The sequence below is a fragment of the Schistosoma haematobium genome, chromosome 1 (genome assembly GCF_000699445.3).
Source record: "Schistosoma haematobium chromosome 1, whole genome shotgun sequence".
NCBI lineage: Eukaryota > Metazoa > Platyhelminthes > Trematoda > Strigeidida > Schistosomatidae > Schistosoma > Schistosoma haematobium.
In genome coordinates, this window is record NC_067196.1 from 50,536,534 (window position 1) to 50,560,674 (window position 24,141).

The following is a 24,141-nucleotide window of genomic DNA, read 5'->3' on the forward strand; positions in this document are numbered from 1 at the left end:
TCAGTATGATTTATTTAAATATAATCATAATAAAATAATGCTCAGAAAATAACATAAGCAGAGAAAATCCACAATGATTAATAAATATTTTATTGGAATCATGAACCGGTCAGTGTTAGACCCCCACTGAAAATCTGGGAGCATCCGTTTCGTTCGAGTATCGGACTGCTCAGTAGTGCACATCCACAAACCCTCAAGCAGGACTTCAACTCAAGATGTCTCGCACGAACGACTAAACTCAAGACCATCGTGCCAGCATCCATCGGTGTTAATGTTTGACTTCAACCAATCTATGATGTTGCGCGACCATCATCCGTTGTCTTCGGTGTGTAACTGTCTCACATTCGAAACGGTTGAACCCCAATGGTCTCGGATTCTCACTAGAACTCTGAGGATTACCTCTCTAATCTAGCGACTGGTGAGCCCACGTGACCGAAGGCTCTGAGTTCGAGTCCTACGTGAGGCATCGTAGATGCGCACTATCGACGAGTCTAGTACTGAGACGAAACGCCCTTTCAGTTATTTCAGGTTTTCGGCGGGGATTTAACATTGATTGGTCCATCATTTCAATGAAACTCAACACTCTCCACAACACCACATTGAAGAATACTAGATAAACACGTAATTATTAGTCATGTAAAAATAAAAGATAGCATTTTGTTAACGTATTTACTTATTATTTCAATAATAAAAAGAACCGGTTGATCACATAATACTTTTATATTCCATTCATGCTTAAACTACAGATCTATTAATACATACTTATTAACAAGAATTCGAACACTGCCATTCAATCTGTTTCCTAATATTTAAAGATATATCAGTTTGTAAACGTGGAGAATTAGTTGATTGAAAGTCATAAAAGGAGTGATGTTGCTAAAATAACTAACGGATAAGAAATTCAAATATAAACTAAGAAACAAATTTAAAAAATGAGTTAAGCATGATATTTATCAACAGCTATTTGCAACTTCATCTGAATTTTCACTATCTTGAATAATGTTGTTTTTTTAAGACTGTGATGAGAATGAATAAACTAGCAATCTGTGGCTATAGAATTCAGTTGTGTTTCTGAATTCTTCAGTTGTCTCTGAGAATGCTTTATTCAATTACATGGAGTCTACTGATCGTTTTGGGAAAATTTTGCTGTATGCTTATGTAGAAAATAATCCTAGACACTTATTTGCAAATTCGTTGCTTTATTGAACTCAAAATGATAATTCAGCTTTAGGTCGGATTGATAATGTTAAATACTACTTTTGAACTACTATATTTAATTTACTTTTTTAAAAATTCACTACAATTACAAACATGTTTATTTGATCCTATAACTTCTCCTATTATCACTTTTTAAATGATAATAGTTTACAATTGTCAATTCCAGTACTTTAAAGTTATTAGAATTTTCAAAAGTAGAGTTCATGTAACTAATTACACTTCTTTTAATGAGTTAACTGTACACTGTTTAAATTTGCTTTATATGTTTTCATCTCCAACACTGAAGAACCTGAGACATATAGTAATAGATATACATATATCACCTAATTTGGACGTAACTGAATCATATATTTACTCTTTTTTTTTATCGTTTTTTAAAGATAGTCATTATATACAGTGAGAGAACTTATCACTGATAACTGGAATCGTGCATCTCGGGATAATGTGTGGTACATGTCTAGAGTACTTTATTTTATGACATTAAAAATCTGTGTCCTTATTAAAGTGTTGACTGATTACCATGTTTGTTATATTGAAGATACTCACCCATAAGTTTTACAACATAGATGGAAATATTTACAGTCAAATATATTTTTATAATAATGATTAGCTTAATGATAAGTACTCTTTGTTGAATTCCTCACATCATTACTGTCTTGTGTCATTGAAAATGTTATTTTCAGATACTAAATTATTGAAAACTAGAATGCATAGTATTATACATCTCTTTCGTCTATATAATAATAGTATCTATACCATTACATATAAAAGAGTATGTTCAATTTAAACTGTTAATGTAAAATAACCAGTATTGAATAGTTGTTGAAGCCTTTACCATTTAGTGAAATATAAGACCTGAAGAATGACATTTATTTCAACAAATCAATAAATATTCTTCAATAAATAAACTTATAGTAGTCATTTTATTTGTAGAGACATTTTTTTAAAAGAACTGGTAATTTGACTTAAATGAATACATAACATTCGTGAGATATAAGTAAATTATCAACAATAGGAAATCGAAAACAAGCATGGAAAACCTTGATAATTTCATAGTCATAAGAAACATTAATACATGGTTATATATTATTTGTGTAATCAGTCAGAACTCATTCACAAAATCAGGATTGTCACAGTTTATCATTTAAACAATTATTTTAATCATTGTTAATTGAACACATGTAAAATATTTTTTTATTCTATATTAGAAATATTTAAACTTGGTGCCTTGTAGTCGACGTAAGAAATTAGATAAGTGTATTTCTTTCATAAAAGAAAAGATTGATATTAAGCAAAATCGATTACCACGAGATCAGAAAATGTTTTAAATCCAGATCATTGTAATAAATAATTATTATTACAGATAGACAAATGATTTTAAAAATAAAACAAAATATAGTACCATTTTTTTAACTCTTAAAAAGAAAAAAAATACACTTCATAGATGTAGAGAAAACAAGACAGAAACAATAAAGGGTAACAGAGATTATGTGAAATCGGAGTATATATTGTAACTGTTACTACTACTAAATTTATCATGAGAGTTACTAAGAAAATAATTGAGTTAGCTTTAAACAATGTACGTTAATTACTGTAGTGTAGTACACATAGATACTTATGGATATCAATTTTCTTTTCTTTAATTAAAGTAAAATTGTTATTATTGTTCACATTCATATGAATTTTGAGTAGAGTTACTGTGATATTGCAAGTTTATCACAATACGTATGGATTTATGCATAATATATATTTACAAACTGAAAAACAATTGGTGATTCATCAGCGCTGTTGTTGATTTTTGTAATAAATTAACATCTAAGATTAGTTTATTTGTATAATGCGTAAATGTTTGATTATATGAAGCGTAACTCATGGAATATACTTATGTATTTGAACATTTACGGAATAAACTTGCATTTTTTAATAGTTATCTTAGTATATATATATACATATAATACAGTTGATTCGTTAGAATTCAGTGACTAAGAAATCAAATACGACATACAGATTTCAATTCTAGTGAAGTCAAAAAAACACAGTCAAAATCAGAGGTTAAGTTTGTGCAATCATATCTCAGAGTTACGTGAACTTAAGGTGAAATATCACTCAATTTATATGTTTATGTAGCTCTAAAATAATCAAAATATTATATTGATCTTTTTATAAACCCATTCTGAAATATACTCGTTCAATGCATGGTTCATAAATTTGAAGTGAAATATAAACATTTTAATCCACTTTCAAAACAATACTACGGAAGTTAGTAAAAATGTTATCTTTCATCATTAGCGGGCCTTATCAAGGTATAAGTTCTGTTTGTAAAGAGATATTACATGTGACATTTTGAAAAATTATAATTATAGGAAGAATATAGATGGGACACATGTGCATAAACGTACGGTATTACTTTCAGTCCGACCTTTATAATGTTTTATTCTACTATATATATATAACAATGTTAATTGTTTAGTGATTATAAAGAAACAGATTTCGCAACTAATAATAAATATAACAAGAACGTTTTGGAACATTTCACTCGTAAACATAATTATTCGCTAGTAAACTGTAATATCAACTCATACTTCAAGTTATCTCGAAATTTATCTAGCATATTTACTAATCGTAGAAAACATTTACCAGTTGATATATTCATACCTCCGCAGTTACACAAAAACCTATAGTAAGGATACATGTTAATTATTTTATGTTATTGTTTATCACAATTATTGAACACAGAAAGGAAAAGAAGAAAAGAGAGGAAACAACTTACCCCATATTCAAATACCAATGTCAATGAACCGGCCTCATAAATAACATCGTGCAGTTTCACAATATTTGCATGGTTCAATCCACGAAGAAGACTAATTTCACGTATAGCTGTACACGGTGCACCTTCGGATTTTTTCATACGTATTCGTTTCAAAGCCACTAATTGTTTAGATACTAAGCTATAACCCTTATAAACGGTTGCATATGTTCCCTTGAAGTTAGTTTTATTGTGTTTTAAATAAAAATTAAAAAGAAACTGATTAAAATCCGAAAATTATATGGCATAATATTGTAAATAAAATATTTATTAAACTGGTTTTTCGAACTCTATTTTTTCAATGAGGATACCATGTAAAATATTATGATGTTTTCAATTATATCACAATTTTTTTTATGTATTAATGTTAGAACGCCTAGAATTATTGTTACAGTAACTGAAATAGATATGTGATATTACATGTGTACCGGATACATTTGGATTGATTAAAAGAGGATGCTACAAAGTTGCAAAATTATAAAATTACAAAATCAATACTAAGATGGATGGTTTTGAATACCAGTAGAAAGGGCGATCAATTCAGTATTATAAAAATATTTTACGAATAAACAACATATATTGTTTCAAAGCATAATATATGCTTTATACACTTGAAAATTATTTTTTCATATTTATTTATGACTATCAAAATAAATATAAAAAATAATTATTGATTACATATCTCAAATTACTAATTTACTTTGAGTATGATGGTTAGAACTTTGAAACTAGTTGGATCAGGCTAGTCATATGATCACTACAGAATTCTTAAATCCAGTCATTAAAAATTGACAGGTTTGAATGTGATTCAAAAACTTTAAAGCATCATAAGTGAAGAAATTAGAATAATAATTACTCAACACTTGATAATGAGTGATGTATTAAATAACATATTGCTATTGGTAAAATGATGTGTTAGAGTATTGACATCAAGTAAATATTTTATTGTGGATAAAATGTAAATTAGTCAATCTTTTTATAATTTTAAACTAATATTATGAATGGGTCAATTTTAGACCACCACTTAAATCCTGGAAGAAGTGAACGGTCGTTTCGTCCCGTCGTAGGACTCCTCAGTATTTTAAAGGCCGAGCATTCACCCGCGAGACCAAAGATTCTAGGTCCGAGCCACGCATATTGAATTGTGGATGCGCACCGCTGAGGAGTTCCATACTAAAACGAAGAAACCATCTAGTTCTCGGAAGTTTTCAGTGGTGGTTTGATTTTGATCCATTCATGATATCAATTTGAACTCAACAATTTCCACAAATGTATACCGACTGTTTATAATTATCAAGATATTTGAGATAAGAAACTCACTTCACCCAACTTTTCGTATATTTTGTAAGATGAAAGTTTACCATATCCTTTTTCATACTATAAATATTAGAAATTTCACATTATACAAACGTAAGTAGTATAGAGCAAGCAGATCGAGAAAACAAATAAAGAAAACTAACTAATATGTATACTGAATTGTCTACTGTTCAATTTTAAAAGTAAAAACTATAGAAAAATATTTTTCGAAAAATTCAGTTTATTCATTTAACGTAAAAAGGAAATTGAAATCTGATCCCGTTTCAGCGGATTTTTGTTGTTATTAAATTAGTTATATTCACTAGTTATCAATCTAAGTGAAACAGAGGAATACTAATAGATTTATTTCGTTGAAACAACATGATTATTTGATTAGTGTCAGAAGTATCAAGCTATAAAAGCTTCTTTTAGGTGATCACTGATAAGTTCTGTCTAGATTAGTGAACATTAGACATCAATAACTTATTGTATGCAATACGACAATGGAAATATAGGTGTTTTAAAAAAATCAAATAAAAAAACCTGTGAATTATTCGTACATTTTGATCGATTGTCATTGATGCAATAAGTAGTTTAACTTATTGATGCTCCGAAAATATTTAAAACTCGCTAACCCAGATTGTAGAATAATGTCTTACCTTATGCATTTGGCAATCCAAGAGAAGGAATCATCATAGAGAGAAATCGAGAATTAAGTAACAACAGACTTTGAAACTGTGTTACAAAAAGCATGTTCAGATATATTTTAAAGCTATTTGTCCTCTGGTGTTGTGGCCAAATTCAATTAAAATTTAAACTTCACTTAAATATTCGAAATTTCCATGAAATATTGTTTTTCAGACAAGCTGTTTATCTTGCCTGCAAATTACGAATAAAGTTAGATATACTAACCAAAGTTATGATCCGTTGACCTAGAAGATATTAACTATGACTTGTAAATTTAGTGTACCACCTTAGATTCAAACTCATGGCTAATTATAGAAGGAATGATCAAGCATCCTATCATTATAAAATTATGTGATAATGCAATGTATTCTGAAGTTCGCACTATAAACTGTGCTTCAGAAAGTCAAGTGGTTTCTGATATTGTCTTCCTGATTTATTTAAATCGATCTGACATTTGCTTTATTATGTTCTATTTATATAATCATTTGTATGGGATACAAAATAAACAGTTTGAACTTCAGTTTGTGTCGTTAACTATATACAATTTATTTATAACTACTAATATAAGTTTCATACTGTGATATTTACAAACTCCTAGAAGTTAATCACTTGTGGGCACATTATTATCTATTAATATAGAAAGCTTTTGGAAATTGTTGAAGTTAGTTGTTTTCATCATAGACTAGTCTTCGTTAAATAAACTCCTATAGCTATTAATAATCATGTCCTCACTCACTGCAGGTAACGTGAAATAGTTGTTGAATATCTCAAACCGAATAAAGCTAAACACACAAATCATTGGATTCCAGCTGAATAGTCTAGAGATTAAGGGCTTGCCAAGAGGCTTGGAGGTCCTGGGTTCGACCCCATATGGGGTTGTTAATCCGCACTGCCAAGGAGTCTGACATTGCAAAGAAACGGCTGTTGAGGGCTTACGGATTCTCAACGCAGATCAGTCCGTGACCTAAATTTTTGTAGCTAGTTCTTTTTGATACAGGTAATTTACCAGATTTTCTCCGAATAATTAATCGATTTCGTTCATCATCACACGTATAAAACTGTACGATTGCTAAATAATTTATTCGTAACAGCAGTTGAACTTCCTTATTACTTCCAATAAAATAATTTTATTACTATAGTTCCTGTTTATTTCAGTGTTAATCGTTCATTTAAATTATAATATTTCCGTCTTTTTCACATTTTTCTGTAAAATCTTACCTTTGAAATAAAACAGTTTTTAAGATTTTCATAATCTTTCTAAAATTTCCGAAGTCTTCAAACGAAGACATATATGGTTTTAAAAATAAACTTATCACTGAAATGATGTGCTAAACACTTGAGAATCTTTTAAAAAATGTCTTGTTTAAATCATATCTACTTAAAGCTATTTCATATATTGATCATTAACTTCAATCGTACTCGTTGCTTAGAATTGTAAAAAAGAAATTGAAGTTAAATAAGAGTTACTGGGACTTCTGTTTATCCTGAGTCCAGCGAATGTTGTACAGTACGATTTAGATAAAGATGAAACATTGATGTTAAATTTCCATTTATTACTAAACATTATACATCACCAATAAACTAGCTAACACCAACATAATTTGATTACATATGTGTCTAATAGTGAAATCCAGAATTCGCGCCCCCCTACCTTAATGAAGCTCAGTCATGAAGGTTCGAAAATAAGTTCAAAATAAATCACTGTTTTCCTTTAAGTCTCAAATCTCTTGTTTTCCCATACAAACGACGGCTTTTAGAAGAGATCTTTAGAATAGTTTAGAGTTTAATAATGTAAAGGTAACATTGAGTAACGAGTTGTTAAGAAACATATTCACATATGAGTGTTGACTGATAACTATATTGAAGATATCTTGTATAATCATCTTTTCACAACAATGCTATAAACATTTGAAATAAAGAAATTTACACACACTTAGTTTTGAATATTTTCATTTTTTATAAAATGCACTATATCACTGGAAACAATAAAGTGGATACCTACCTACTGTGTATTGGAACATAAATACATTCTACGTAACCACATCTTTTTTACTTCTTAGACTTTAAATACTTTAATTAAACAACTGAAATCATAGTGTTAATGAAACAATGAAATAGAACACTAACTACACGACTGTTCTATATTTTTGAAGTGAATTTTCACATTCAAATAAACATTATAATTTCATTGTGAATTACCATTAATTGATTATTCCTTTCTAATAGAATATTATTGTACAATAATGGTTATCCTCCATACGTAATAAACATAACGAAATATGTTGTTTATCAACTTAAAAATGAATAAGATAGCTATTGTATGATTAAATCAATTAATGATAAGGAATTTGTAATGTTGTGTAAACTGCAATCATCTTAACCTATTTATAACGTATTTTGCTAAATAGTAGTTTTTATGTTATCGATAATAAAACTTATTGTTATTATCTTTTTCAGCTTATATAATGAGATTATCATACTTACCATGGAATCTCTTCGTTGTTTTCGATTAATTGGTCGTTTTCCTTTTTCTTCATTATATAACATTGTTGGCTTCCATGAAGCTGATAAAGTTTTCACTCCTCTCTAATAAATAATAAAATAAAACATTATTATTGTATCATTAAAATAAGAAAATATTCAATGTTACTGTTGAGTAATATTTTATCTTACCATTTATCCAAACATTCACTAAAGTAAACCGTCAATCAGTTTAAAATTATTCTATTTACTTTTCTTATGAGTTAAGAAAATGAACAGTTGTTAAGTTAACATAATTTACTAATATTTTGCATGACTAGCTTTATGTGTTATTATAAGTTAATTTGATAGTTTACGCAGTAAACTGACCTTAGTTACTTGAAAAAATGAGAGTATCAGAGACGCGCCTCGTCCCAGTATAAGGGTCCTCAGCACTAGGCATCCACGGTCACACTTGGAAATGAACTCAAAACCTTTAGGTTTCGAGGCAAGTGCTTATCTTGTAAATTACTGAGTCGTTAACACCACAGATTATTTGAAGCTAGACATGTAAACCATTAGATGCCAACCAAATGGTCTTAATGTTAAACGACCACTGTGAGACCTGAAAGTCTTGAGCTAGATCCAAGAGGGGGTCGTGGTTGGCTACTGCTGAGGAGTCCTCCACTGCGAAAAACCGGCTGTCCAGTATTTCCTGTTTTTCAATGATTCCCTAAGGTCAGTCAGTGAATTGGAAATTTAAAATCTCCACAAACTATGCTGACGTTAATTAATTATTAAAATTGTAAACGGTTTAGTAATTTGTTCATAAACATAGTAACATTGAATGTGTAACAATATGTTTTTGTATGGTTTGTTATGCTATTCATTAAATTATTAACATTCAGAGTTCAGTTACTTCAAATCCTGTCAATTGAAAATTCTACGGATATCCATGTAATTTTGAAATGTTAGACTCAACTATCGAAAGGTCATAAAATTGTTTTTATATCTCATATCGATAAGTGTTTGTAGCGATTCGGCTGATTTTTCTGTAATGGTATTTGAGTTTAAATTTGTCAACCAGTTGAACATCATCTGTTTACTCATGCATATCAGTCATAAAATGTCTGGAATTTATTGTCTCAAAATGAAAATATAGCGCTTATACGATCATTTATGATCTAAGATTCAATCAGTGTCTTATAGCTGTTAATCAAACAAGAGCGTAACTTTAAGTTATTTTCCACAACAGAACGATATGAACTAAACGGCTGTTGAGATGTAGAGGTAAACGACTGACCGCTCTATCTTATTTTTAAGCCTTTAAACAAGAGTACCTACAACTCAGTACAGGGTTGACTCCATGATTCTTAGTTCTTGGACCTAGAGCTATTCATTCAGACTACTGATTAAAAATACATGTTCCTATAATTTCTATGATAATACATTATACTATAGAAAAGTTTCCACTTACTTCTATCTTACTTAAGATGATATTATTTTACCTGTGATCTTTGGCGAACTTTATTCCATTTCCTATGATAGTGATATATTGTAATTAAATTAAACATTGACTTAAATGAAACTAGTTTATTGTCCATATTGAGGACCGATGTAACATACCACATCTGGCAAACAATGATCACGCAGTAAATTAATTTCATTCTAGGTTGTAGAAAATATTTTTTCTTTACAATGGTTATTCATTCAGGTAAAAGTTTCTAGTAATACAATAGTAGGATAACCTTATTTAATAGTACACGGAGTAAAAGTATGATCAAGTATCTTTAATAATGCTATAACTATTCATAGTGTATTTTCTTTGTGAGGACCAATCAAATACACCTATTGTTAAAAAATGTTATGATTAAGGAGCAAATAACTTAAAACCATAGTACTCCAAATCATATTCTCATTAGTCAGGATGGTTAAAATACAAATTTTTTCGGTGAAATTTTCCATCACAGAGCTGAGTAGCTTAATTATTAAAACCAACTGGGTCAGGGAATGAAATTACTCCTAATATCATCCAACTGAGCTACAAATCTTTATCAATATCCCAAAATACAATGTGCATGTACTCCTGACATTTACTTCTAATTCACAATACTTTACATACGAAAGACGATTTTACTGTTCTAAATAATCTTATGCGAGTATGAAACAATGAAATTAAGAATTTCTGCATTATATCTATAGTTTTCTTTTGTGTTTCATCGAAACGATAGCACTCCATTTTGATATAGAATTGATTGCTTGTTAAACTTACTAAATAGTAAACACATTTTACAACAAAAGTTAAAAGAGGTTGTCAAAAGAAATTTGTCTATATATGATATATGACCGTTTGATTAATTGTTTACAAATATTTGCTTCAACTGAATTATTACTGCAATAATTAAATGAATGAATTACATATTTGATACATATCTTTTATTACAATAAATATCAGTATTACTATTATTTTTATAAATCAATAATGTAAACCGTGAATTAAAGAAATTGAGTATCAATTATTTCTGAAAGACCCAATCTTATAATTTATTATTCAATTTCAACAATAATTACACTGATCAGTCAGCAAACATTAATTTAGGTTAATGAATATGTTGAATGATGTTATTCTCTCTATTTAAATTTTACGAAAGTAACCTTTAATGATGAGTTGTTTTTTTTACACGTGATCTCTATGTGATAATTTTGTTGGTAATAAGTTCATTATCTTCTCTTTTTTTATTTGAATCATATCATAACATAGTTAAAAGAAATATATTCAGTATTATATTATTGATAGGATTTATTTCATAATCATTTTACTGTTGATTTATTGATCTGAATTTGGATGACCTTTCTTAGTAATATAAGTATGCCTTTATACAAAGTACTACCTTAATAATTGTGTCTTTTATATAATGATAACAAAAATGATAATTGGTATTTTATAGACTTGGCTTTAAACTACACATTTTTAAGTTTGGCACTATATAAATTAGACACTTTGTATTAGATCTATAACCCTCCAGTTGGTTACTTATCACTCTAACCTATAATAAGAAGTTTATTGGAAATGAGGCGTTGTGTTAGGAGTGTTTGAACTATGTATATTAGTAAAACGGCTAACTTATTACTAATGCATTGTTGAGTAAATCAGCTATTTATTGTTACTGCCTAGACTTACTGTATTTAATTGGTGAAAACACGTTATGTTCACCACAGATAGTATTTCTCAAAAAACGAACCTCAGTAACAAGTTGCTGCCGTAGTGGTTTACTAGTTTCTTTGAATTTTACCTGATAAATGTTTAACTCAATAACATTGTAAAAATCCTAAGCTTTTTTGTAAAAAAAGCTTTACAGTCATTTGGTATGGTCTTAACAACATGATTACAAATTTAAAGTTGTATAAAAAAATAAATTTGACACTAAAACGGAGTGTTATCGTTTTACTGAAATGAAACGGGAAACTACGGACATGTGAGAACAAAAATATATAGCGTCTTACTTAGATGTCAGGACCACTTTTCTCCTATCTGTACACATATCACAATTAAAAGACCTATTTCAGATTTGGTTTAATTGAATCATTACAAGCGTTAACAGTATGTACTGATACACTGTCAGAAAAAAAGTTACTAATATTTATGATACTTAATGCCGAAAAACTCAAGCAGAAACAATTTCACTTGACATAATTTCATTGTTATCTATCCTTTGATAGAACGGTGTAAAAATAGTTAAAATTCAAGCATAATCCACAGAAAAGTATGTATCAACTGAACTGTTAGACAGTTTTGGTGATTGAATGCAGGTGGAAGATTTTGAGCGGTATTTGCTGCAGTATTAAACAACTGGTAGTTGGAACATTTTACTGTACCAAGATTTTCGACATTAGGTAGAGTGATTATTACTATTGATTTCTTTTCCTTTCTAGGTTAATCGTTTGATCGTGTAGATGATCATCAAGGATATTTCCACTGGGACGTTATGACTAGAAATGATAGGGAATTCAATTATTGAGCAACCGACTACTCAGAACTCTCCTTTAGATAATGATGTCGAGAAATGTCAGTGGAACATCAGCTCATGATTAAAAGCACTTGATATCAACCTTCGTTTTGATATGAAGCAAAGAATATTGAAGTGGTCAGACATTAAAAAGAAACTATTTTTATACCATCAAGTATAGAAACCAGTTTGACCACATCTTTAAGAAATAAAAATACGCTCTCTTAAGAATTCCTGTACTAACAGTCATTTTAAAAACCTCATTTCACATTGTAAATGCATCAACGTAGCTATCACAAATTTTGATATTATTTTGTGGATAAGTAGATGAACTATGTTATTTACTTGAAACATAACTACCAAATTATTAACATATTTTATAGTTTCTTGAGATATTTTAATAAAGGTAAAAAAAAACCGCTCATCAAAAAAGGGTAGAAATTTATGAGTGTTTAGTTGATTAATGTTTTTATGGGTGGTTTAGCATTTATTGATGTATTTTTCAATATTATATGACAGAATGCACTGCAAAAAATATATTGCAACAGTGAAGTGCGATTTTTTTTACGTAGGCTTCGCTATTTTTGTTCTTTTCTGAATGAAATCTACAACATTTTCACACTTTTCTTCATAAAACTTTCTTTAAACATGGCAACACTTTAATTTGTTATTTTTTCTTTTTAAGTACATAATACAAAGTGACACAAATGATTTTAGATCAATTCTGTAGAAAGAGAGTCAAATTTTATCTGATTAAAACTAGTCAGGTAAATATTTATGTACCATATCATTGTAGCACATCTAAAGTGGGAATAAATAATCTTCAATAGAGCAATGCATCAGGCTTCATGACATTGAGGGCCGGTATGTTTATCGATGAAATTCTTTATTACATCAAATGTATTAAGCCTAATTTTCTAACTTTCTAAACTATTATGTAAGATGCTAAAGTGCTTACATCAAAATATTTATGATCTACTTAATACGATTTAACTGTTTACAAAACATGTGACACCTGTCAGTTATTTACTTTTGACTAGAACTGCCAAATATCAAAAGTGTCAATTTCATATTTTATGATTTCAAAATACAGTATTTCACAATTTTTATTTTATTTTACTTTTTGACAAATTATCATTAATGAAGTAACAACTCATACCTAGTGATAGTGAAACATTCATGGCTCATAGTCCACTTAAGATAAAAAATTGAGAATGAAGCATGTTTTGATACTGTCGTTTAATACATTCTGACTGAACAAAATTGTTTAGTTATATTTGGTAGTACACTGCACAGCAGTTTGAAATTATTTTAATTAGTAAGTTAACATTTTGAGTCTATCACTTTACTTCTAAATGCTTCGTGATTATGACGAATTAAAATATATCTACTTTTTATGATGTACTATAGTTAAGTGACTTCATTGTATGATAATAACTACATAAAAAACTGTTGCAATTGTTGTCAAAGCCTATCAGCACACAATTTGATAGAAATTACGTCATTCTGTTTGTAAAACAAGGTTTTACTCGTAAATAGTTCTAAACACTTCATTTAAGGTATGATAAAAAAGAATGTAAGTCAGTCAACTCATTTAATAAGAGAACGATTTTCTTTGTGCAGAATGCTCTAATCGGTTTTAAATGCTTTTCTAGTTGACCAGCTACCTCGCATGGACACACATCATTTTCCATCATTATATAGGGCGTTATACACTGATTTCAGAGAATAACAAGCACATGTGTGTGATATTTAACACTTAGACTTCTTAATAAATAAATAGAGTAAACTGCAAGGAAGAAATGTAAGAAACTAATATGTTTAAAAAAGTGTACAGTATTCTGTACTCAGAATTATGTAATAAGTCTAAGATGAAAAACCCTTAACTTTTCACTTAACGACATAAGTCATGTTTCGTGTTAATTAAATGATGGTGAAGTTGGTCGAAACAACTAATTTTTTGAATAAGCATTTAACAACATTTCGTGGATTTTATTTAATAATGTGAATTTTAATCAATAACTTTTGAAGGTCTCACCCACTACTTCTTCATAGTCAAGTCATCAATTTTCATCTTTTCCCTCTTTGCCAACAGAGTCATGAGTGATTATATTAGAAGCTGTTGTGTTTTTCTTTAATCTCTTAACCATTTTATAAAATACAGAATCACTTAGTCAGTTTTAATTATTCATTAATTGAATTGTGAATTGGATTTCAGTGATTATTTTGTTTATTTCTAATTCAAAGATAGTAATAGCAAACTAAATGGATATAAGTAAAATTCATTACTCATAGACTGTGATTGAGATTTTTTATAAAGTGAATAATTTATTACTTCGAATTTATCACCAATAATGTTTTTTTCAAAACAAATAAATTATCTATCGCAGAATCACTATCCAAGTTAATGCTGTCATTTCAGTTTCTCATTTCCTTCACTTTTCAGACTACTGATGGTTACGTGAATTCTATAACTGTTGCATATAGTAGCTTAGAAAATTAATCATACAAAAGTTTCCAGTAGGTCAGAAAATAAAATCTGTGTGCATTCAAAATTTGTTCATTTTCTCATTACTCGTATTTCGCTGATGTAGCAATGATCTAAAATATTAAAAATTTTGAGTGGCAGAACTTTTCTTTGTTTTTAAGCCCAAATTATAAGTGTGACTCTAAAACTGTGAATGTAAAACTGTTAAGTGTATAATCACTAACTTACTCCTGTTACTCCTTGCGGAGTATAGGGTCCGACCAGGAATCTTCAGTCTACTCTGTCCTATGCTCTTCTTTCCAACTGTTGCCAAGTGCTATTCATAGTTAATAATAAATGTTAGCATGTCCTACTTAAGAATGGTGTAGTAACAACAAGTTATATTAAACAAACAAATTGTAATTGGTAATTTATTGCTCTAACCAAGAAACCTGGAGCGTTTTTCACAACTTATTATTTACATTTTCATTCTATATGTAAATACGCGTATTTATAATGATATCAAAATGTAATTCAACATATTTTCAGATAAAACAGCCCTTAGATGTACCGATATAATTCATAAATATAATGCAAATAATATTGTTTGTCTTCGTGAAACTTCAGAACATTAAATGAATAATAACAACATATATAAGATGTATTTATCAACTCACTCCTGTATGTGGTAACTTATTAGGACGAATGATTGATTCGTCAGTAGGCAGTATAAAGTCAACTGCTCTCAGTACATTTGGTAAGAGAGTTGCGTTTTGTTTCAAATAACTTTTCCGTTTAGTAGATTTATTACTTTTCGTTTTCTCACCATTACTATTTGTAAACTGATGAAAATTATTACTAGTTTTATGTAATATGGAAGAATTCTTATCACTATGATTGGTGGGTTTAGAATCAGTGTTATCAGTACTTATGTGCATTTCATGTTCTGTATTTCTTGTTTCTGGAAACGACAGTTTACTAACCATTTTATAATTTTTCTTTTGATTCAATTGATTCAAAGTGTCGTTGGAATCTGCAATACAGTATACATCTGATTTTTGAGATGATAAAGATTTAGGTTGATTACTTTTAGTTTTATTGGTAATTTTTATCTCATTTTTGACCGAAATGTTTCTTTTTAATTCTTCCGTGGATTTGGCTTTTATCAAATCTTCATGTGTCGTGATGTCTGAAATTTCATTTCGTTCCAAAGTTGCCCTTTTATTTGACTGATGACTTCTTGTATCTTTTAATATAAATACTGATTTGGCAATTTTATCTGTTAAATAAATGGAAGTCATCATAATGATGGATAATATTGCAAAAAAAGTTATTACAAAGAGATTATTCAATGAAATATCTTAAGAGCTAACCGTAAACGCTAAACATCTAACATAAAATTAATGTATGTGTACATCAAATCATCCAAAATAATTATAGTCTCTTAAAGATATCAGTTTTTGCAGATAAAGTATTTAACTGTTTCTCTAAATGTTTGTTTTAGCTTTTTGAGCTGTGAATTATGCAGTAACAGGCCCTATCTGATAAGTGATATACGAATCTCGATTTCGAATCCCGCTACATAACTTTATATCCATTATAAAAAATATTTTCTTAAAGTACATACTAAAAGATAACTGGTTGAGATGAACTCAGAGGTCCACGTAACAAAAGTGTATTTTTAATAGTCTGGTCCTGAAGGATTCGTATGTATCTATTCATGTAATTATGTGTCAGCTAGTCACATCGAGATCTGGTCCAGAGTTTTAAGGAAACTATGATGCATTACTACTACTGCACTCAAAGTAATAAATTGAAAAGGATAGCCATATCACTTCTTCATTACACATTCTCTATCGAACCATTTAATTTGTATCTTTGTACTAAAGAGAGACAATCATTATCTGACCACATCAGAAACCACTCTTAACTTAGTGATCCTGTCATATGTTTTTGCATTCACTCATCAATTCGTTTTTAGATTTTTTTACCGACTCCAAAAGACTTAGATTGTATGCTACCCATTGCATTTACCTGAACTCACAGCTGTTAGTTTCAGTGCTTGTTATATCTCCCTGATATTTCCTGTCTCATCTCACTTCCAAACCTAAAATATTTGTATTCAAAAATAAAATTATACCCGCAAAATATAGATAATGAACATATGATATGATGGCCATATTTACGTGATAATTGACTAGAATAAAAGTGGTCAGAATAGAAGAGCAAACGCACAAATCTCAAGTTGACCAACGTAACAATTACAATTTCAAAACAACTTATAATATAAACAAAAAATTATGAAGCAAAAGAAGTAAGAAAGAGTATATAGGAGAGCTTAGTAGTTTTGTAGAACGAACAAGAAACTGTTTTTGAAGGCTGAACATGCAAATAACTTATGACCGCCACAAACCGACTCTTCTGGGAACTAGGATCTGAACTTAAGATATGAATCAAAATAAGTATGCTACTCCTTTTATTTAGATTACTGAGGCAAGTGTTTTAAGTACTTCTGTAGCTGCGAACAAAAGTAATAATGTTAACCGAAAAAACATCTCAACCAAATTTGCATATCTGATTTCACTTGTACCAAAATAAATGGCTAAGGATGTATGTATGATTCATCGAGTGACTACGTTTTAGAATTCTGCATGTTTTGGCCTTGAGTAATAAAAATATGAACACTTAAAATAGATTATGTGTATGCATAGTGATCATTTGATATTCAAACAATAATAATTATTTTATTTAAAGAGCAATCACATAGTACAAATTTTTCAGTTGATTTGACATTTTGTGATTCATTCCCTTCACTATTTCTTAAGGAATATTCATTAAGAATAAAACGTAAGTTAACTTCAATATCGTGAGGCGATACGAGTCGACAATACCTTACAACTATGCTGCAAGTGTTTCTCAACTTATTACACTCCAATTTCCTTCCCTCTGATTTTCTCTTGTGAGGTAAAAAACTTTAGAAATTCAGAAAATGACAAGAGAAATAACATGATAATGTTGACTGAAACATATCTTCAAAAATACAATAGAATAAATACAAAAGAATAAAAAACTGGGCTTATAAGCGACAAGTATTTACTCAGGTATGCGATGCATATATATATTTAAGAAAACCAATATAAATATACACGTATACACATATAGATATATATACATGAGTATTTATTCAACTGAGTTTCGAAATATTGTTATTGATTAACCTAAATATTGTACACTCTTCAAAAATGGAGAAACATTAATTGATTTTTCCTCAATATATCACCATTTTCTTTGAACAGACTAAAGGACTAAAATGCTTACTATACGTCTATTTTATGAGTAAAGAGCCCATTTTAGACCAAACAAATATAATATTGGCATTACGTTTAAATATGATGTACCATATTGATTTAATTATGTTACTACTTGCTCAATAGCTGAATAAGTTTCTACCCGTTGAGGACTTAAAAAATCGCTGCCAAGTTTTATGAAATTAGGCAAGACTACAAACTTTTCCAACCACATCGCCGTCAAATATAGATTACTGAAACTGCGAAGTAAGGATTTATTGTTTGTTTACTAGCATCGTAGTGTATTCGAGCCTAAGGGTTGTTTATTCGCTTGTATTGTTTGGATGAATCAGGGATATTTCATTGCCTGGTTCTCAGCTTTGGATGCTTTGTTACACGCCAAGCACCTACTTATTGCCTAATTAGTACCAGTATGATGAAGTACAAAGCATTTGTTTGGCCTCGCGTTTTAAAATCAGCCTTTGAATTGGAAGAATAAATGAAGATACAAAAATCTTATGCTAAGGTTATTTAGTTATTCAGGTTACAATCTTTGATTTAAATTCAAAATGAATGACCTCATGTGAAAAAGAATATGAAATCAGGTAAAACCAAGAATTTCTTGCGAACACGTAAGTGTTATATTGACGTAACTAGGTTCTGACATGCTAGCATCTTATGACATTCTAGTTTCTTTTGACACTATTTGTTTGAACTTCACGGCTTAGTAATGTTGAAAACCTATTAAAATTTCTCATAGGAAATATTAAAACAGACTCAGGTGAACAAATGGGAATTACCAAGTGATCTAAGTATTGTTTTGTATAGAGGGAGTGACACATTTGCAATTTATGATAAGGTTTCTGGAACGGAGTAAATTCTCCTCACCTTTCCAGTCAGTCAGTCAGTCAGTCACAGATAATATATAACCTGGCACAAACATGCATCATCACAAGTTGGTAAACCGAATATTCTCAAACTGATGAAATTATAAAGACGAATACCAAAGCAGCAATAGCATTAGTTATAGTATAAACAATTACTCACAGAGAGCACAAATTGATAAAAAAAATATATCAGATAAAAATTAAATAAAAACTATCTTTTAAAGCAAGAATTCAATTGCCAATAAGGAGCAAATGCACCCACGGGGCAGTGAGCGATTACGAGACATTTTTAACGACGTCAACTTCCCCTTCTGAATGAGACCATGAACCGATTGATGTTAGACTGCAATTGAAACCTGGAAGTACTGGACAGCCGTTTCGTCCCATTATAGGACTCACCAGCAGTGCGCATCCATGATCATTCGGTTCATGATTTCAATCAAAAACATTATAACCTTCTCAATCCCATATTGATAATTACCATGTGCTTACTAGTGACTAACTTCGTGAGGGAAGTCTTGGGGTTCTAGTGAGGGGCCGTGACCAATGGAGCTAATGTGTATCGACTAGGAAAAGGTATTTACTTCAGTACAATAGGAGACGGTCTCTCAATTTCACGGATTGATTGAGGTTAGACATGAACACCGCCAGATGCCGGCTCAGTGATCTAGAGTTTAAGCATTCATGCGCAAGACCGAAGGCACTTGGATAGAATCCCGCGAGCGGGATAGTAGATGAGCACTGCTGAGGAGTCCCACAATTGAACGAAATGGCTTTTTAGTGATTCCAGGTGTTCGATGGTGGTGTAGCGTCAATCGGTTTATGATTTCAATCAAAAATTCCATAATCTCCACAACCGCATACTAATATTCACCTTCGAGTCACTAGCCACTATCGTTAGGCTTAAAAATATACTAATATGGCTTTTGTATGTTAAAAAAAGAGAAAACATTACTCACATACCCCACAAATCGCCATACTATGGGTTTGTAGGCATCATTACTGAATTTGGACTTGTTGGATTCAAATAAATTGAGTGTTAGGTGGAAATTTAATGATAAATATATTTTTTGTCATATCTCAGCGATTAGAAATACATTTTTTACTTGTTGAGATGTAGCAGACATGTATTTATTACTACTCAGTGAGTTAGAAAACTATTTTCTATCTTAATGACATCTGCTCCTATTTTACACATACAGTCAGTATTATAACAACAATTTTCATCATTAAACGTCACAATTTGCAGAAAATCAGTTGATGTCTGGACTTCATGCTAGAGATTTATAAAAACCGTTGAAGGCTACATTGAGTGTAACTTCTTGATGTAGTATCTAACATGAAACAAAGCAAACCTTTTATTTTGACAGGTGAACTCTGATTCTCTTCAAGATTCTCAAGAAAGACCCTTCGGCTTTATAAAACCTAGGTATGTGGACAGAAAACAGCATATTATCTAGATGCTACTGTGGTGTGAGGGTTAACGGAATTTCGCATTTTTGAATATTTTGTCACTTGAAATTCTTGATTGTAAATATTTTCATATAATAATCTCCAAATTTGACGTGCATTTTACACTGGGTGGCCAACGTATCTGTTTAAACCCATTTATACTTTGATATTGACCCAGAAATAATGCCTTTTGAATAAAAGGATTTCAGAAACAATGTATTTTATTGCTATCCCTTAAATTATTATCGTGCTTTTTGAGAGACCGTGATATGAAATCGTGATAATAATTTATGTCTGTCATCAGGTAAAAATTCTTTCGTTGGTGACCACTTTTCCTCAAAAAGCTGCAACGGGCGTTTGACACAACCCCTTACAAACAAAATATATAGGTTGTTCATTGGTTTTTAACACTATTCGCTTATCAGACACTCAAAACTATGTTGTACTTCCTTTAAGCTGCATAACATTACAAATATGACCATCACTAATTTTATAATGGGTCTGTGATGCTTAAAGCATTGCACAATGTGGGTTAGTTATCGTGATGGATTCTGTCAGTTGGTCTGTGAGATGAACTATGTTACTACAACTAAACCAAGCACAAATTAAAACCGATCTGTTTTTTGAGGTTATAAAAATTTTTAAGCGTTCAAAAATTAGAAAAAAATCAAATGAATATGACTTACTGCCGGAAACTAAAGACGATGAAACCACTTTTTGGCTATTAATGTGACTCCTTTTTGAACTGGATTCTTCTATTTTGCATTCACACATAGATTGATTTATGGACTCAGATGATCTGCTACTTTTTGATGAGTCTGCATTCTTCGAAACAGAACTTTGGGAGCCAAATCTGTAATCATGTGTGTTATCTCTAACATTGTTTTCATGGGACAAAAATCGGTTAAAACTTATTGGTGACCATTTGCACACATCGACTTTAGTCATCGAAAATGAAAATTTCTACTACAGATCTAGTTCAATACACTAAAGTAACTTAAGGTTTATTCTATCACCAACATTTTATCACTTTGAGCGTTATGTCCGAAATATTTCACAAAGTCGGTAAAACATTGAAATGTGTAATAAGGTATTTTGTGTAGAAAAACAAACTGCTGATTGAATAGATCCTTTTGCACTTTATAGCTGTGTTGTCAGAAAGAAAAATGTGCATCCGTAGATATGGCTACTTATACACTCTCATTGACATGACGATCTAATAGTTGTGACGATTGGTGATAATAATTAGATTATTTTTATTCCAAATTAAGAGAATTTCGCGGCTCATTATGTTAACTGACAACCTTTCGTAAGCAACGTTGTTGTATTTGGTCTGCGAAAATCACCGAGGGATTTGCTTGACTGAATGCCTGTCATTCCAAGAACTTTGTAGCGGTAACTAAATCCCCAAAATCATTAGTTCCATAAGTCTTCGACATTTGATGTTGACCACACGAGTTTTAACGGACTCACGTAGCTGAAGGTGCTCGGTCACGCATATGCACCAGATCACGAGTAGGAACGCCATGCTGAACTTCTCCCACTAGCACGAGTGAGTTTAGATTAGTCAGTTCTCGATATATTGATAACCTATCAAACTTATCTTCCAACCTCTTCGCTTCTGATTTCACTCAGTGAGCATGTTTCGTTTATAGAAGGTGTTACTGGTTAAGGTGTTGTGAAACTTCAGGTAATTGTGGCATCTCCAACTTTAAGAAATATGATATAATAAGACGTACAGTGGTAAATAATTCTCCAAAGTGAATGGTCCTCTTAGCCACCAACGCCGACTTTGAACCCAATAATTTTACTGGATACACCAAGCATCCGCTCCAGATCACTACTAGGTATGTCGTATTAGTATACCCTCGCAACCCCTAGTCAGAATAGCTTATATAATCCTCTATAAATCATCGATTTTCAAAACATACCTCGAACTCCTTAATTCCTGACATCTAGTTAGGCTGGGTATGTGATCCTCAAAACGAAGGTGCTACCGACAGTAGCACTATCAAACCCTGAATATCCACAAAATTTTTAGACAATTTAGAGCGTTCCACAGAACGTTCATAAAAATGCATGTATCTCGCATACAGAGCTCAGACTTAATAACGCGGTAATCTCAAAACTCTTCAATGAGGTGCACTTATACAGGATATATGGGTTGGGGGACATGGAGGTCTGGAAGAAAACTCTTTTTGAAACTATAGTTCAGGTGAGATATAGCTCCCGGTACACTACGTCATTAAATGGTCATAGGATCTGAAAAAAGCCTTGGGCAGCTGGCATTTTTTGTCGTCTTTTGTCCATAAATTTAAGACTTAATAAAAATCAAAGTTTGTAAGTTTGGTGTGTGTTTACCAAATCGGTTGCTACAACCATGAAAGTTACATCGGCTGTGCTACAAGGCAACATAGCTAAAGATTAGGTGCAGATGACCTTTAGTAGTTCACAAAGGCTTAGGAATAGGCAAAGCATTTCTTACCATAGATTGAATAGTGGCTGTGAGTCATATAAAGAAAAAGCCATCGGATGGAATTCCAAATTAATTCCAATCCGGTGCTTTTAACTTGGCAAAAGCTGTAGTAATACACGGCAACGGCTCTTGTTTTGGTACTGAAATGTAGTTTGTCATTCCTGTATCCCCTTTCCAACCTAAAGAAATTCTAATGTTTGACCGTAGCGACTCCTTCTAAGTCTGATCAAATTTTACTCACCCTCCTGTCTTTTTACTTTATTATTTATTTTTAGTAAAAGTTCACTTATTTATTGTTACAATTTTAATTTTACTATTTTCATTTTTCCATTTCTGATAAACTTCTGGTTTTCGAATATTTTCGTGTGGTCCGACTATTGCATAGATCTAATTTGTAAGTGGTGGAACTGATGAGGCTGGACGAGAATGGTTTAAACTCCAAGCTCACTGTGAAACCATACCTCACTGTTAATACGCAACTCGTTTTGCCCTGTATCGGTATCGTGGTAACGAAGCTACTTTAGTGACTGAAAGAACAAACAGAATATTCCCAGAACAATGGCGCACACTGATGAAAGTAGTGAAGATGCCACAAGCATTCGGAGTTTGACAATGCTTTAACCAGTAACACCTTCTAACATGAATCGTGCCCACCAAGAGAAATCAAAAGACAGAAGTGAAGCGGTTCGAAGATATATTTGATAGGTTATCAATGTATCGAGGATCGACGGATTTTATCTGGCCAGCGATTGCAGAGGATGTTGAGCACGGCGTTCTCACTCGTGATCTCGTGCGGATGCATGACCGAGCGCCTCCAGCTAGGTGAGTCCATTAAAACTAATGTAGTCAGCATCTAATGTCGAAAACTTACAGAGCTATTTATTTTGGGGAATTATTTACTGATACAGTAGATTAGAAAAGTGCAGTGTGGGGACACTGGCAAATAGGCCGTTCATGGAGAGCAAACGATTATTTCAATTTGTTACACTGGACCTCAAAAGAGTTCAAGAAACTATTAATATTTTTATGATCAGCCACCAAGGAAAAGCGGTTTGCTTTGATCAACGACCTGGATAAGGCTGAGTGGCATTCCGCCCT

The 24,141-nt window shown here is 31.0% G+C and overlaps 1 protein-coding gene across 2 annotated transcripts in view; it reads right to left on the reverse strand.

Moving 5' to 3' along the window:
• Positions 1-21,851, reverse strand: part of CDK17_1 (Cyclin-dependent kinase 17) — a gene marked incomplete at its 3' end in the record, with an annotated part of 52,561 nt that extends 30,710 nt beyond the window's left edge. For both annotated transcript variants that reach the window (XM_051208992.1, XM_012936524.3), the window contains exons 1-5: positions 21,254-21,851; positions 15,619-16,220; positions 8,492-8,593; positions 5,345-5,401; positions 3,989-4,198 (exon numbers count right to left, since the gene is read on the reverse strand). In XM_051208992.1, the coding sequence (XP_051074406.1) occupies positions 3,989-4,198; positions 5,345-5,401; positions 8,492-8,593; positions 15,619-16,220; positions 21,254-21,515 (1,233 nt within the window). In that variant the 5' untranslated portion in view covers positions 21,516-21,851. The remainder of the gene's footprint in view (positions 1-3,988; positions 4,199-5,344; positions 5,402-8,491; positions 8,594-15,618; positions 16,221-21,253) is intronic.
• Positions 21,852-24,141: the final 2,290 nt, after the last annotated feature.